Source organism: Hippocampus guttulatus, chromosome 10 (assembly GCF_054856545.1).
Source record: "Hippocampus guttulatus isolate MCC_2025c chromosome 10, RoL_Hgut_1.0, whole genome shotgun sequence".
Taxonomy (NCBI): domain Eukaryota; kingdom Metazoa; phylum Chordata; class Actinopteri; order Syngnathiformes; family Syngnathidae; genus Hippocampus; species Hippocampus guttulatus.
Window position 1 is genome coordinate 9,727,149 of NC_141270.1, and position 17,202 is coordinate 9,744,350.

The 17,202-nt window shown below is 42.8% G+C and overlaps 2 protein-coding genes across 7 annotated transcripts; both read right to left on the minus strand.

Annotated features, from left to right (window-relative positions):
• Positions 1-104: 104 nt before the first annotated feature.
• gclc (glutamate-cysteine ligase, catalytic subunit) lies at positions 105-9,140 on the minus strand. 3 transcript variants are annotated; one of them, XM_086122232.1, is made up of 17 exons: positions 8,511-8,655; positions 8,053-8,090; positions 7,816-7,928; positions 5,357-5,539; positions 4,975-5,088; positions 4,784-4,842; positions 4,575-4,711; positions 4,345-4,419; positions 3,300-3,416; positions 2,898-3,036; positions 2,705-2,817; positions 2,524-2,616; positions 2,342-2,446; positions 2,197-2,278; positions 2,018-2,127; positions 1,240-1,360; positions 105-799 (listed from the first exon to the last, which is right to left on the minus strand). In XM_086122232.1, exons 2-17 carry the CDS (start codon positions 8,059-8,061, stop codon positions 618-620), a joined length of 1,752 nt encoding a protein of 583 aa, XP_085978358.1. In that variant the 5' UTR covers positions 8,062-8,090; positions 8,511-8,655; the 3' UTR covers positions 105-617. The 3 variants fall into 3 exon arrangements, with proteins under 3 accessions (XP_085978358.1, XP_085978355.1, XP_085978356.1); XM_086122229.1 differs by lacking the exon at positions 8,053-8,090 and having other exon boundaries at positions 8,511-9,140; XM_086122230.1 differs by lacking the exon at positions 8,511-8,655 and having other exon boundaries at positions 8,053-8,504.
• A 4,396-nt stretch (positions 9,141-13,536) lies between these two features.
• Positions 13,537-17,111, minus strand: klhl31 (kelch-like family member 31). 4 transcript variants are annotated; one of them, XM_086122609.1, is made up of 5 exons: positions 16,937-17,111; positions 16,074-16,288; positions 15,975-15,993; positions 15,086-15,841; positions 13,537-15,002 (listed from the first exon to the last, which is right to left on the minus strand). In XM_086122609.1, exons 2-5 carry the CDS (start codon positions 16,258-16,260, stop codon positions 14,267-14,269), a joined length of 1,698 nt encoding a protein of 565 aa, XP_085978735.1. In that variant the 5' UTR covers positions 16,261-16,288; positions 16,937-17,111; the 3' UTR covers positions 13,537-14,266. The 4 variants fall into 4 exon arrangements, with proteins under 4 accessions (XP_085978735.1, XP_085978733.1, XP_085978736.1 ...); XM_086122607.1 differs by having other exon boundaries at positions 15,086-16,288; XM_086122610.1 differs by lacking the exon at positions 16,937-17,111 and having other exon boundaries at positions 15,086-16,028; positions 16,111-16,258.
• Positions 17,112-17,202: the final 91 nt, after the last annotated feature.

Sequence of the window (17,202 nt, forward strand, 5' to 3'; positions counted from 1 at the left end):
TCAGAAATTATGCCAAATTGTGAACAGCCAATGGTACTTACGCAGGTCGTGATTGGAAGGGGTGAAAAAAACAGACACATTTCTCCAAACCAAGAACAAGCAGATGTGTCATACAGATTTATTTGAAGCAGCATCACATGTAAACTACCCCCACTTGTATTCCTGCGACTACAATTCCAAGTAAAGTAAAAACAGATCATCTTGGTGAAATCAAACTGAGCTTATCCCCAAAGTAGAAGAAAGCGCACACAGATGCAACGAGACAAACACACAGCACAGCACGCTGTGTTAATGTTGCAAAGAGCACAAGTGCAGTATTAACAGTAGAGAGGAGGGGAAAAACTACTGTACAACTCTTTGCTACATTTACATTGTCATCCAGATTTCCAGAGAAAAATAAATACACCATTTCTGACACAACTTGAGCATGTCTTAACCATATTAAAATAATTTCCAGTCAGAAAAATCTGATACAGTATATGTACAGTACATGAGATTGCTGCAGAAGTGTTTTGTTTTTAAAAACAATGTTTTATCATATCTTAAACATTGGATCGATTTCAACAAGAGCCACATATTTGGTCGTTTTGTCTGATGCATGTTGCCAGCGAAGGTTCTCACTTAACCTTGTTGACTGGATTCCCAATGAGCTCCGGACATTGTTCTTGGCCCCTGGCAATCCTGTTGAACTTCACAAAGAGGTCGTAGTTGATCTTGTCGCTGATGACGCTGTCCTGCTTGTACTCGGGATGCTTGGCCACAAACTCCCTCATCCACTTTGCCATTGTCATCAGCTCGCCTGAACAGCAAAGCAGAGTAAAGCCCAAGATGCAAAGCTGACACTGGTCAACAGCAAATTTTAGAGATCAAAGATGGCTTTATGCGTCCCTAAGCAATTTTTTTACATTGATTTTAAAAAATGCATTGCAACTTGGGATCGGCAGATACTTTAAACCAAAGACACTGACTCGAATGCCAAAAAAGCCGGATCTGAGTAATTTGTAGCTCCGATGTTTCAGAAAAATAAACTCACCTAGCTCTTCATTCAGAAATATTTCATTTACAGTATTATTGTTATTATCATCATAATTATTAAAACTGATGTGCCAAAGAAACATTTTTGGAAAAAAAACTTATGTCAAAAAAAGTATAATTGCATCTCTGATTGGAAAAATTCTGGGGAAAAAAATGTTGACGTGTTACATTGTAGTGCAGCATTTTGGTTAAAATGTACTGTACCTGAGGCGCGCTTCTTGATAAGCTTCAGGTAATTCAAAATGGTGCACCTGGTGTCCACATCAACCTCCATATTCTCCAGATAGCAATTGAGGATAGGAATGAGCCCTTGAAAAACTCCCTCCTAGTTATTTAATAAAAAAAAAAGGCCACATTGGTTTCCTTCACTAACCAACACTTACTGTAGGTTGGGTCAGCACGCATTGAACGGAACTTTTCTCCATGCCAAGCAAACAGACAGCCTGTGGAGAAGCCCCCCCATTCTGTTGTGATTATTACATTACCACATGGTCTGACTGACCTCCATAAACAAACCTTTGACTCATTGAAAAACCCATTCATGGGCCGTTAAGATTTGCACCCTGATATATAGTGCGCCCACGCTACTTTCAGAGAATAGGGACCGAGCCCTGCAGTAATAGAATCCATGGGAAATTGATGCCTCTGCCCAAAAAGTTGAATGATGACCAATTGATGGCAGCAAAGCAGTCAATGAAATGCTTCAACATACTTCCCTGGCACCAAGATGCCCCAGGATGGTGGAACGCACCCCAGGAAGCCCTGGTGTGGTGAAACCAATGGTCTGTGCCTGCTAAGTATTTATACATTTCACTACACGCCGTTATGTAATCACCTTAATGCGGCATGTTAGTTTTGGAACATGGTTCTATTGAAAAGGCACAGCTGGGTGATGGCCTGATCTATGGTGAGTGTTCTGACACTACAAATTTGTGGGCTCCATAGGCTACAGTCGTTTCTTCCCATAGGAGGCGACTCTTACTTGTCCATTGATGATAGTGTCGATGCTCATCAGCGTGTACTCCTCGTGAGCTCCGTCTGGCTCCAAGCCGTTCTGGACCGAGGAGGTGCCATCCAGGCCTGGGTTGCATCCTGTTTGCAGACAAACGTGTTCAGGTGTGACTGCGCCCCACTGAACATCACGCTGTCCTTTTAGATCACCTTTGAAGATGTCCTTTCGGAAGTAGAACATTCCATCCTTCACTGCGTTTCTCTTTTGTGCCACTTTTAGGTTTTCATCCACCTGATGACAGAAAAGTCAGTATGTTGAACCTACATAGGCGTCTTCAAATAAACATCTCTTCACCTTGGATAAAGGGATGAGGAAGTCCAGTTTGTAGGACAAGATCACTCTGGTGAGCAGGACGACAAAGACCACATAAGCAGCGTTCTCGAAATCAGTGAGCTGCACCTGAGAAGTGAAACAAGTCCTGCCCATGTCTGTGATCCTCATCTTAAGCAGGCCAAACGTGAAACCGCACGACTTACCTCCATTGGGCGGAACTCAACTCTCCAGCCGATGTCCGAGTTGGGAGGAGGTGGTTTGAACCTCATCGTCTGCCAATTGGTCGACTGGATGTTCTGTCAAACAGTACCATGAACAGTTTACGTCTCAAGTACAACCAATGTTAAGCCCTTGTTTCCATGCAGGCACAGGATAGATCCTCGCCTCAAAGTGGTCCGACTCATTCTCGTCGTCCTGTTGCAATTTCTCCTCATAGACGCACAGCGGATCTCGGATAAAGAGGTGAGCAATGTGCTGGGCCAGCAGCTTGTCAATTCCTGCAGGAGATGATCATGCGTCCGCTGCAGTACGTTTGACTTCAAGATGACGCATTACTCCATACGCGTAGATTTAATACCTGCACCCAGTAGCTGATTGTAGATGTCCTCATCGATCGTCAATTCAATGTCGTTATACTTGTCGCCACAGTTAGACAAGTAGCTGTCAATGGAGTCGTATCTTGACTTGAAGATTCTATATTTGTCGTTTTTTAAAGGCTGCAATAGATAAAAACAAACAAAACAAACGGTCATGCGCCAGTTAACATTTTTTTCACCATGTTGTAAACGACACTTTAAATGAGTATTAGCTGTAATGAATATTAAATGTTTAATGATGACTTGTCTATGTAGATTCGAGTATATATATATATTTTAAATAATAAGTCAGGGAAGAAACTAAATGAATGCAACTAATTTGACAGGATGATTGAAAATGGCAAAAGTGTCAGACTACACAGCATGTTGTTTAAGCGGCTCACCTTGAGGCCACGTTCCTCCTGCGTCCTGTCATCCACTGAGGCAGAAATAACCCCCCAGCGACAATCGATGTCCGACACGTGGCCTCTGTAGAAGGGAGAGGCTGCGCTCAGAGCCATCTGCACGCACACAGTCAAATTAGTGCTCTGTGGTGGCAGCGTTTAAATGATTAGAGCCACAATACACTGTTGATCCCGGTGGCTGTATTTGTTTAAAGCTACAATACAGAAACACGTTCAGTCGTACAGTTTGTGGTTCAAGTTGTTTCGGAATATATGCCTAAAAACGTTCAAACTTAGTTTAAAGCCTTATCATGCACATCAGCGAATCTTGTGATAATCAGCTCTATGAGTATGTTTTGCTTTGTTTGTGTGTGTGTGTGTGTGTGTGTGTGTGTGTGTCTGTATATTTCCACTACATGAGCATAAATGGGACTTTGACCATTGAACTGCAAGAACCGGGTCACTGCTGAGCTGTTTTACTCAAAGTCACCATCCAAATATGTTTTCGGTTACAAGCTTATAGTAACTCGTGGCACCTATTTCTCGAGACTCCACGACAGCTAATGCGCTCAGCCAGACTTGCCTGAAAGAGGCGGAGTCACGACGTTGCGGCATTGGAAACCGTCTTGGCCGTGCCATCTCCTCAATTCAACGCGGCATTTTATTGGTCAGAATTTGACCATCCGGAGTCATTCGCTCTATTTTCTAGATTCGGTGCCGTCTGTCACTCTGTCACTGACGACGCCCATTTTGCTTGCTCTGTGTCACAGAGGGCTGTGGGTCGGGTGACATCCTTTCCGTTTAAATAAATAACCATCCAAGTCTGGATACCACACTCACAGCCATCTAACCGGGATGTTTCGTGATTGAATGAGGAAGAGGCGGGTAGCCAATGCATTTGCTCGTAGCCTGCCTGGCAGCGGACTTGCACACCAATCGTAGATAAACTTCATTCATGATAAAGTCAAATATACATTATTGTAACGCTGGACGACAAATGTGAGAGATCTAATTATCTGGCACGCGCTCTTCTAGATCTACTCACCACTATCGGGCAGAATGTCGCCAGTTGATCATAGAGGTATCTTGCCTCATCAATGCTGCAAGCTTGGAAAGTAACCTGCAGATATAATAAACCGTTTAATGACGTACATTTATGGCAGACTGGATTGCACCATCTTATCGGACTGATGAAATAATAATAATAATAATAATAAAAAAAAAAAACAAGGGCTGTTAGAGATGTTGCTTCGGCTACATGGACAGGGTCACTACCTGCAGGCAGCAGTTGCCCATCCCAAAGCCCATGCAGTCCATATAGATGTGGTCAGGGAGAGCTGCCCTTGCCGACTCCCCATCATCTTCAGGAAACGTCTCCATGAAAGGAGATGGCGTGCACTTGTCTTTGAATACTGCAACACAATTTCATTTGTTTTACAATTGGGATCAAATCATGAACTCATTCATGTATCACTGAGACTTACTTGGTACATTGACTGCGACTTTCTCTCCTCGTCTGTGACGTATGTTCCTGGTGAGGGTGCTGAAAAGGAAAGTCCACAAACAGGCGTGCACAACTGCCATGACAACACCTATTTTATCGTTATGTCACAAATGCTTTCATTCATTAAGTAAAAGTATTGGAATACAAAGTATTAAGCGAGTTGGTGCTCACCTGAATCTTGGGTGGTGGTTGATGGCTTCATCTGGGAAAAACAGTGACTTTGATGCTCCACTCTCAAAAGGCGTTGGCGGATATTCAGGCTTTGTAAAACCGGGGCAACCCAGCCTAAGAGACAAAGGGGAGGAATGCCTTATATGACTATGTTTAGTAAGGTTTTTTTTTACCTTATACATACTTGTGTTAGTCATGAGTATGCCCACTTAAATCCATTCCTGTTCTTTTTCTGTAAATTGTTATAATGGCTTTAGAGTTCAAGAATAACCCCACCTGCGGTTTTGGCATGGACTTGAACGCCTACAGATGTATTGCGATAGGGAAGGAGATGTTACGTTTGTTGAAGATGCGCTACCTTTTAAAAATCTCTGTTGTGTACCTTGGAAAAGAGGTGATTGTGCAGAGAATTTCATTTTGGTTGAGGACAAAAGAAGCCTCTCGTCGTCTCTTCCCCATGTTGCTCTCGACAGTGTTAAACTCCGACATGGTGCCGCCATACGGCTGCCCTGGAGTTCCTTCTATCATGTAGCTGCCATATTCTGGCCTCCAAAGCGTGGGATGGCTGCACAAAGAAAGAAAAGCATTCAATTGAAATGATCAGAATTCTCAATCGACCGCTCCCCCCCTTTTAGCCTACGGTAGCAATAATTTTGGCGGGTCGAGAGTACCCAATGGACCGGTGTGAGAGTGCCAGAGGGGAAGTGATGTGGAATGTTGGGCTCTACTATTCTCACTGCCACCAGGATTTCCCCTGGGCGAAGCTGGCAGCGCAGATTTAGAGCAATGTCCTGGACAATGTGGCAGGCTTGTACAAACATGGCCTTCCTTTCGAAAGTAACGCAGTTTCAGGTTGGGGATGTGCCTGAAACATTCCAAAGAATGGGCGGGGACTTGTCTGCCAAGCAGATGTCTGTTCATTATGAGAATATAATAGCCTTACATTTTTGGAGGAACTACTTAACTGTCAAATGATGCTGCAAGAATTGAGACAATTTGGTGGTGAATACAATACCGGTACAATCCGTCTCTAGTTACATTGCGCTTTCAACAGCTGCAGTTAACAGAACATCGCACAGTAAACCAAATACAGAAATGTTACTGGAGGAATGTTGAATCGATTCCTGGTTACTTTTTTGTTGAGGTGTACTTAAGCAAGGAACATCCATCCCCTCGCCTGCATAACTGCAGAATCTATTTTTACATGTGGGTTGCATATGTATGCGTGTAATGCATGTGACTAAAATAAAGCACCATATAGAGGGAATGTCCTCTCAGGGGATTATATTAAAATATATCACATTTATTTTCGGTCTTTGTGGAGCATGCACTCAAACGCAGGGAAATGTTCACCCATGATGTCCCTATTTGCTGAAATTTATGAGACCAAATGTTACCTTGTGCAAAAGAAGCGCTACTTACCATAGCCACATTTTAAATTGTGAAAGTAATTTTACTTTGCCTCAGCATAGCATTACATTTTCAGAAGAGCTTTTAATAAAATATATATATATATTTTTTTTTTTAAATTTTCAGTTTCAACCTCAACATCAGAAATCCAAAGCTCATTTGGTCACTTTAAATAACTGCCACGTTGCTGCACATAAAAAGTGCAGCATACGTCAAGAGTGAGGTATGTGGAGCTTTACAATAATTTAGAAGGTGGGGGCTAGAGACTGGAAGGTGATACGTCTGGAGGAAGCCACATCTGCAAGCAGTTCTGATCATATTAAAAAAAATAATAATAACGACCCCCCCCTAAAATCTAGAGAAGGAGGATGAAGCTTATTCGAGTTAAACACAAGGCAGAGTTCGATACCTACTTTGCGAGACCCATTTGCTCAAACAAGCAGACTTTTCTGAACAAGGATAGCCAGTGGCCACATTCTAAATGTTCAAACCACTCAAACTGGCATGTCATTGACTTTTGTCAATGACATGCCCTCTTGGGGCAGGGTGGGGCCTGTACGGTATGAACACATGGGTGTGAAAACATAATGAGCTGAGAATCACGCTCCAATTTCACTTTCGTTTCTCGATATACAGTAATTCTAGCACATTCTATAATAACAGATCCATAGGTTTTACAGTCTTTTGGAGTGGACCCTCCAGGTGTAGCAGAAAAGACATGTAGCGATTTATCCCTGGTGAACGTCATAAAAGACGACTCGATACATGGGGTGCGATACGCTTCAAGGATGCAACGATTTTAAAAAGTAACGATCCGCTTCAGCAAATGAAAACCCGATTTTCCAATTCCAATCCTTTTGTTCTGAATAACTTTTCTTCTTTTCTAACGTTACCACAAGAGTAAAACTGACAAGACCGAAAATGGGAGGGCGAACCTTTGAAAAGATTTTGAATTGAATTTGTTCCGTGACCAAGCTGAAAACTCATTCACTATAACATTGATTTTATCCTCCCTGCAAAAAGCAAACTTTGTATTTGTTTTAAATGCGAAAAACAGCACTTTGTTGTAAAATAGTTGGGCACTAGTAAGTCAACATAGCCCTCATTGTAGATCGAATTTGTAACTGAAAGGATAATTGCTCATGAAAATAAGCAAGTCCTCTTCCATTACATGGGGTCAGATGTCTTTTAATGTGTTAGGAGAGTTACTTTTTTGTTCGATTGCATTTTTATTTTGAAGACTTTCACTCATGTCAATGTATGGCAGCTCAAAATTGTGGGAAACCTAGGCAGTATAACCAATCGTCTTATGACACATTAACATGACATGTTTGTGTGCAAACACAATGTGAGCGTGAAACAAAAGTAGTCAGCAGTTTGGCTGCAGGGCAAAGTTTCTCCTGACTCTGTCTAAGTGCTACTGTAACTTACTTGGGATTTATCTTTTCACCTTGGCCTTGGAGGGTATCCAAAACTTCATCGCCATTCAACACCAGTTGAACCTTTTCATCCTTGTCATCCAGTTCCACCAACATGTACTCCACCTATGATCATATTGCATATTCAGATAATATTCTGATCACTTCTGCATGAGAAAACATTCATCCTGTTTTCACTCTACCAGTCACCCAAGTCATGAGGGTGTAGATGAGTTTCCTTGACTTTTACCTCAGTCATGTAATCCCATGGCTCAAAGAGGGCTTCTTCTATAACAACAGCACTCCACATTGTTTGAAATCACATTCCACATGACAGATCAAAGCGAGTGACGACAATTGTAAAGCCCGGTTTTATTGATTTAGGTGCTCCGTTAGTTATTCAAACTCGGCAAGATACAATTTTTATGGCAGTTGTGCAAGGACAAAAAATCGATGTAGCCAATCTTTCACGTTTACTGGTGCACGGGTCAATGGAACACAACGTGAAAGCTCGAATGCGGGGCACTATTGAATGGAATAATCGGTTTCACTGTTTTAATAGCTCTGCTCACATGACTTGGGTGTTTAAATCACACACAGAGGCGCTACATGACAGATGACTGTCAGTGCGTCTGGAAAATATACCCTAAGACACTGAACGCAACAGTAGCAGGTTCTCAAAATGAAAGAAAGGGGAAAATGTTTTACCTCATCGCCCCATTTGAGTACATCCTTCTGCCGGTCCTTCAAGTTGTTGTAAATGTTGATGAACTGAATGATGCCGTGCGATCGTATGTAATCCGCATACTTCTTGGTGTTTTCCCAGTTGAGGGGGGATCCTTGACTCAGTAAGCCCATCTCGCAGACGCTCGGTGAGGGTGAGGAGGAGGCGACGATCGCTTGCCTCGCTGCCTTTTTCGGCTAACTACGCCGAGTGCTAGCTCCCTAGCTCGTGTCCCAACTTGTGCTCAGCTAGCATAGAGTCGTACCCCCGAGAACGAAACCAGCGGGATGATCCTTAATTTGTTTTTCAGAATAACACACATGTAGTGGTTGTCTAAAAGTGTTGTTCGATTCGATTATCCCCAGATTATTCCCGTTTAACTTTAAAATTATTCCCCGGAAGAGGCAAAAATAAGAAGGGCCCCTGATCATCACTTGCTAATATCTGCTGAGCGAAAAGACACGCTGCGGTAGCAACGATGCTCGCAGAAAGCGCTCTGTGACTTTTTCTTGCACTTGCCTGCTCGCTTGGGCGCTTTTTAAGTATTCACTTCTGTTGTGGGTTGAACCGGTTTGGCCGTTGCTACCGAGCCAGCCCACTTCACCAGAGTACGCTGTCGTACATAATGGACACCCCCCAACCCCACTTTACATGACGTAACTATGACTCAGCATTCTTCGAGAAGCTTTCCTCTGCCACCTGTCAAGGCATACGGAAGGCTGATGCCTTCCAAACGACCGCGGAAAAATAGGAGATTAAGAAAGAATGTTTTTGACTGATTACCTCGTAAAATTGGAACAATTAAAACGTAAAATTGAGTAACGCTGAGACTGAAGTATTTTTGTTGGAAAGCAGATTTCAAAATTCCAATTTTTCTCCTCGTCATCATTTCACAGAAACTCGACTTGTCACAATCCATAGATGCAGATTTGTACTTTTCTTTTCCAATACTTCCAATTATATCTTTTGTAGTTTCATCAACCTTTACATGAAGTGAGATAGTCACACTTTATTCAGCAATTCAATGTTTCAATATCCACTTTCCTAGACTTTTTATTCGTAAAATCTATTTTAAAATGTAATTTCTCAATTCATTATTGTTCAATTACTACACTGAAATTGTCTCAGGATTTGGATTAAAGACAAATATTAAACCAAGCGCTAAATGTCCAGTAATAGTCACAGTATTTTTTTTATATTTTAAAATACAAGACTGTCCTAGCACTTTAAGGTTTGTTTCTTCAGTGTTAGAAAGATAACATATAATTCATAACGTACAGTACCTCAAATTATTGTTTTTATTTTAAAGAACCTTGACTTTATTCATGCCTGATGTAATCTCTCTGGAAGACAAAGTAAACAAAGCATGACACAGCAAACGATGATGAGAGTGTTCCATCGTGCTGAGAAAACATGTGACCCAAATACCATTGTCACTTATAACAAAATGAACTGCCCTACTACTAGGTGGCAACCAGGCCAGTTTGTACTCAGCTTCGCATCCAAAGTCAGCAGTGATAGGATGAAGAAGGAGCAATAAAGTTTAGAAAAGAAAAAATAATGCATAATTAATAGAACAGGTCTTGTTTTATGCTATACTTAGGTAAGCATTTCAGTCCTGTTTAAATCCACACGTCTTGTTGGATGAAGCTGGATAAAGGTTTTATGTCAACAAAGCAAACATACAAACGTGTTTTAGGTTCTAGACTGGAGTAAATGACAACTGAGCGAAAAAGAATGAAGGCACACCCTGTAACTATAGTTACACCAAAACACAGTCCCATTAACCATATCCATCCTTTTGCCTCAGAGCATTTGTTTCGGCCTGCCAGGAAATTCTGGAAACAAATATTATCCCAGAGGAATTGTTGTAAATAGCACCCCAAAAATTGATCACACAAATGTTGAAGAAAAAGGCTAAGCTAATGCTTCTACAAAACAGAAGAGAGCATGAGAAAATGATTAGTAATGCTTACTCAGGGGGAAAGGGTGGGGCTTAAAAGATAAGAAAGATCAGGTAAAAGTATTTAGATAAGACAGAGGAGTCAAATGTCCACAAAGAAACATAAGACTCCAAAGAAATCAAACTTCCTGAAATATGCACAAATATAAATGCGAAACAGAAAATAATCAACCCAGACAAGCCCACCACAAAATCTGCTTATAATAAACCTGGTACACTGCACTGCAAATCTCAGTAGCTTGTTTTTTTTTTGTTTTTTTGGAGGGGTGGGAGTGGGAGAAGGGTGTAACCAACAGAGACTGACCATCTCTGTTTAAAGGAAGTTTGCATTTTTTTATGTGAAACGGGAGGAAATAGAAAATATTTGTCGGGCTGGTGCCACAAGAGAATCACAAGACATTTATCTGGGGAGTGAACGTTTCAAAAAGAATTTCGCGAGTAATTCAACAGGTTGACAGTCAGATAGCCCTTTTGGTGGGCTAATTATTTATTTCTGTTGTTTTGGTTGAGGTCCAGCATATGTGTTTTAGCCCCCTGCCTCCCCTTCTTTCTTGCATTAAGATGGCTTCCTATCAGTTTCTACTGTGAACAATGGCTTTTTTGAAGCGATAGCGTTGACAGGTTGAGTGGCATTAATGCGGAAGAGGCCCTTATCCTCTTCTGTATGAGACTCAAACAAAAATAACTTCATGGCTGAGTGGACGTTGTCCCCTGTTTGAGAAGCTGTGAAAGTATTTTTAGAGGTCACCTCAGGTGACTTAGTGTATCTTTTTAAATATTTTTTCTCATTTTTTTTTTCCCAGTTTCCAGTTTTTATTTCCTAATCCCTAGAGGAAGGCATACAGACAGGCAGGAGGACATGAAGGCAGTGTGGGGTGTGCATGTGACTGTGATGTACCATCCATTGTGTGTAGAGTATGTATCGTCCGGTACTGTATGTATTGTCCAATGTATGTGGTGTAGCGTATGTGCATGTATTGTTCAATGCATGTAGCAGCAAGGAGGGCATGTCGCCCGAGACAAGTTTCTCCTATGGGAGACCAAATAAAAAGTCAAATCAAATCCCAACGGCATAATTATACCAAGGTTACACATTGTATAAGACCATATAATCATCTAACTTACTTAGCACGTTTCTCTAGGGCAGCTGTCCGCAGTCCACAATTTTTTTGCAACACCGTCCGATTTCGTCTAAGGATATATTTCGACGTACCATCAGAGCTGGTGTGTTAGAGGAGAGAGACATCCAAAACATTGTCGATCGGGTCCCTCAAGGACCGGAGTTGGTGACCCCTGCTGTACTGTTTTACTTCTTTCACTTTTATTTTGAAGTTGACCCTTGCGCATCGTTGAACAACCGGTGTGGCGGCTGGGTTGACGAGGCTGGCTTGACCAACCACAGACACCGACCCCCGCGCTTAAACTACATTTACTGTGAGACAGTGACACAGCAATGCTTCACCTAGCTTTTACTTTGAAATTGTTCCTCAAAAACAATAATTGTGGGGGCAGAATTGACTTTGAATTGAGGCTAGCCTGACTTACTCTTAGTGAACACAACCGCAATGACAGACTTGAACTGGAAAGCAATATTACATTTCCAGTTCTCATGCGCACCGGCACACATTTTATTTGCACCCATGTCTGTAATCCCTATGAACACAGATACTGTACATATTAACCAATGTTCCCTCTGAGCTGTACACTGAGCAATTACGCACTGCCGTAACCTTCTGAGCGCACAGGGTGACGCTGGCGCATAGACCACGCATACACATTACATTTCTATACTCATTCCTTCATTTCCGCCCCAGTTTAATCAATAAATAGGACACCACACCATTCACGCTCCCTTTACAGTTTCAATAGTGTGACCAAGGGTGCACAGAGTTGTTGTTCTATAGTTTGAAGCATACGTTGACAAATGCACTCACACAACCACTGGTGTGACACAACACGCGAACCGCTCCACTGAGGAAGTTCAAACATGGCCGTAGTTTACGAGCCTCTTAACTCAGGCTCTTTCTCACATTTCAGAGGTCAGGTGAGTGGAAGTTTTTGTCATTTATGAAATGACATGCTTTCCATTATTTATGAGTGGATAAAATGGGACCATATTGATCCATATACTAAATTAACTATGCTAAAAATGCACTGTGCGCTAAAAATAAAGTAACAAATTAGGGCTGATTTTATTCATCCATCGATCCTTCATCCGAATTGCTTATCCTCACAAGTGTTGCGGGCATGCCTATCCCAGCTGTCTTTGGGCAGTAGGCAGGTTACACCCAGAACTGGTTGCCAGGAATTACAGTGCAGTCTTCCTACTTCCTTTGAGCCTGACATGTCTCTGTTTTGTTTTGATCTCTGTTCCAGCTGTAATTGTGGGTGGTTCCCTCCAGTGGAGCACCTGTCACTCATTACACTCAACCAAGTATTTAACTACTGTCAAGCTGCCAGGCTGCTGTTGTGTTGTTCCAGATCTGGCTTCTGACTTATTTCTCAAATGGGAATACAAAGGAGCATGCCACATTATTTTAATTTTTAATACGACATGTAAATTAAAATGGTCGAACTACATGTCGCTGGTAATCCACAACTGGGTTTCAGGTGATGTGCCCATACAATATTTGTTGATGTGATATTTTGTATACCCAAACCCTGAAAACACATTCTCAAACACAACTTCACTTACAATATGAGTAAGTCATTGACTGCGTAGTTGTACACTCGCCTGGCTGGGATAGTTTGGAGCTCCAAATAACCCTCAATGGGATAAATACTTTATAAAAAAAAAAAAAAAAAGAACTGGCTTACATTTGCAATAGTACTTTGATATTCTCACACACAGTTTGCTTTGGCTCTGACGGGTTTACTTCAGTACAACAGCTCCTGATGTTGAAAATATTACGTCAGCCCATTATGATCCAAAACACATAAACTTTAGGTAGATGGAACTATTTTCAGATAATCCGAGTAACACCGGTAGTTTTTAATTAAGTATGTAAATACTGTATAGGTCTTATTAAATGATGACAACAGTCCTGTGAAAATATCAAATCTTTAATTTAAAAACAAAGAAAAAAAATCATGAGCAACCAGGGAACTATTTAAAACTCCCAAGACAGCTCAGGCAGAAATATTTGTCTCCAGTTCCATTTTATTTTTTCTAAACACATTCATATCTCACTCTTGCAGCATTTTTCCGGAAGAAGAACCTGTTTCCCCCCCTCGCTCTCTGTTGTCACACTACAGGACCACTGAATGCTGAGAATGCTCATTGTAAACACCTACTCCTGGTAGGTGTTATTCCAACATTGATTCCAAAACTGGTGCTGTTCAAGTGTCTGAGAAACTCCATAGATCTTTTGAAATTAATATTGAATGACAAATGACTTTACATTGTAACTTTAAATTTTAGAGATTTTTTTTATATGCAACAGGAGGGCAAAGTAAATGCTCACATCTCTATTGGCCCCATAGACAAAATGTCTGCCTAATAAAAAGCAAATTGTTGTGATAGATATCACTGCCCAGTTTGTTTGCATCATAAATGTAGCGAATCCCTAATGAGGCCAGACATAGACATCCAGCTGCCAAACTGTAACTTTAAATGTCTCAGTTTGCACTTCCTTTGCTCCTTTTATTAAAATGAAAGACCCTATGAATAACCTTTCTCGTGCTCACCACAGGGAGTTATTAGATCCGAGGCTTACGTAACAGACAACCCGAGGCTAAGGAAGCATGTAAACGACATCATCATAAGGATCTCAATCCCTATATACTGACTGGCGCAGACGAAACTGAGCTGGCTCTAGACTCTCGTGATGTTTTTCGAGTGGGCATGGTGACGACGCAGCACGAAATGCCAACTGTAGCTTCTGGCAACTCGTCGTCCTCAGTCCATTCATTGAGGTCAGCATTGTACACCTGAATGCACTTCTTGTACTTCTTCTCACCCTCATTCCAGCCCCCGAGGACATATATGTTGCTGTTCAAAATGGCAACGCCGGCTGTGCTCACGCCCGTGTGAAGAGGAGCGCAGTAGCTCCACTGCCCGGTGTGAGGGTTGTAGGACTCTACGGGCAAGACATCCACCCTCTCCCCACGACCCCCAAGCTGACTGCCACCGATGACGTAGGCGCGATCTCCCACGGTGGCAGCGCAGTGCCAACCGCGAGGCGAGCTCAGACTGCTCTTATCCTGCCAGCTGTCAGTGGATGGGTCATATGAGCACACGGCCCTGGAGTAGGCGTTGTTGATGTAACCGCCAGAAACGAGGATCTTTCCATGAATGACTGAGCTAGCGTGACAGCAGCGGGGCACCTCCATTGGAGCTTTCATCTGCCACTGGTTGGAAGATGGCACGTAGCACTCCACCGATGCCTGAACGCCGTCAGCGTTACGGCCACCAACAGCAAACAAAAGGCCATTGAAGGTGCTGAGACTAAAGTGGGTGCGCCTTTGGATCATGTTGTTCAGATGAATCCAGGTGTTGAAGCGGGGGTCATACCTTAAGAATGTGAAGGTGGTTAATACATAAAAAGCCGACATAAACCACTTGGATAAATGGCGACATAGGAGATCAGTTTCTACCTGCAGAAGTTGCTGACGGCATGCTTGGCCTGGTTCCTTGCATCATTCTGGTCCTCCCCTCCTGCCACGTACAGGAAGCCATCCAGCATTGCCACACACTGATTAAAGCTCTTTGCTGGCATTTCCGTCAACCGATTCCACACATTGTCCATGTCCCTGTAGAGGACTTCCTTGCTGAGGGATTTCTCCGTCAAGGCTGGGCGTCCTCCGACTGTGACGATCACCTTGAGGCCACCGCGTACCTTTGTTCTACGTGACTGAAGGATATTCTGTTGGTACGGCAGAAGGTGGTAGTTCATGGCGTCCACGAGAAGACGGTGGCACTCGTGGTCTTGCATCATTCTAGGCACACTCTGGATGTGGTTCACCAAGTCTTGGGCGGAGATTGTGCCGAAGCGGATGTGAGTGAGGAGATCTGCAGCGTACTTCAACCTCTTCTCGTCAAAGTCCAACCATTTCATGGCGATCTGAAAGGCTGTGACCTCGGAGGGAAGCTGCAGGGAATCATCTGAGAGGAAGTCGCTGATCTGCTCGTAGGTGAGCTTCAGGAACTGCTCCATCTCTGAGAACTCAATGAAGTTCTCCCGCATGTACTTCTGCGCCGCTGCCTTGGTTTCTTTGAGATCGTAGGCATCTGCAATGTTGGCCACGTACATGCAGTTCTCAACGCTGAGCTCCCGCATGAGGAAGTCACTGCACATCTTGACGAGAGTGCCGATCTGCAGGAGCATGGCCGCGGCAATGGTGCTGCCGATGCTGTAGAGCGACAAGGTGAGCTTTCCGGAGTACGCATATGTGATGCTTGTGGCAAGGCCGACAGGTGAGAGGTCGTTCAAGTCGATCTTCTGCAGCGTGGAATCCTTTTTCAAGATGTTGCGTATGTACTCACTGCAAGAGGCCATGACAACCTTGTGGACATCAAAGGACTTTGACTTGGTGGCAACTGTTAAATCACAGAGGAAACTGTCATGCCTCATGGTGCTCAGACCTTCCAGGAGGTTGGGGGCATACACCGAATCTGTAACCTCGGTTGAAATGCAGCTGAAGCCGTTGCCGCCTTCCAACAGTGCATTCAGCCCGTTGATCTTGTTGACAGGGCTGTCCTCAACCATGATTGTCATCTCGTTGATGTCTCCTTTATTCTTCTTGGTCGTCTTGTTCTTTTTGGGGGCCATGGCTGAGGCGGCAGAGCACAACCCAGACCTTTTGAAAGCATAAATATAACTTGTCACATTTGGACAAAAAAAATGCTTTTATGCTTTAAATGTCATTAATCAAAAGCGAATTATCACTAGCATAATTTATCTGCGCCATTCATGGAAGTGAATACATTGAAATCTAAAAGTTTTTCCTTGAAAAAAATTATCTTAAGGCACAAGCAGAGACTGACACCTTTGAAGCATGTGTTGTGCCAGGTGATGCAGCAGCTAGCCCTCATTGCATCTGTCACACTTTATCAGCTGTTTGGCCAGGAATAGCACACTGGAAGGGCTCAGCACTGATGTTCCTTTTATAGACTTTGAGGCACCAGAAGCAGGCCTTGTGCTCGCTTACTATTTTGGTTCAATTTAGAATTCAAAAATATATTTTATAACTGCTAGTTGTAACTTGAACTGAATGACTTTCTCGTCAGCACAATTTACAAAACTTTAAAGCACAATGACTCTCCACACAATTCACCTACCATGCCCAGCATGTCCCTATAACAATGTATAAAACTGTTGAACAACTTCGAGCATGGCGTCCAACCACCAACGGCCAAATAAAATGCTTCACAACTAAAGCTATAACATCAAACATAGCATCATGAACTCTACAATTAGCAATACTTTGCGAATAAATCCCAAATACCTGAAGAATGAAGTTGAGGCTGGGGGGGAAAAGGAACTTGTGCCTCCACTTACTAGAGCTGGAGAGAGAGGACAGCAGTCACCCACGCTGATAGAGAAATCCTCACTAACTCCTCCTCTCAGGGTCTGGGTGCCAATCACACATTGTGAAATACATGTGGCAGGGGGTAGACAGTAGCTTCCCACCCCCAAAACTCCGACCTCTAGTTAGGCCTCATTGACCGATCATTTCCAATTAGTTGATGTCAAGAATTTGGCTGTGAACTC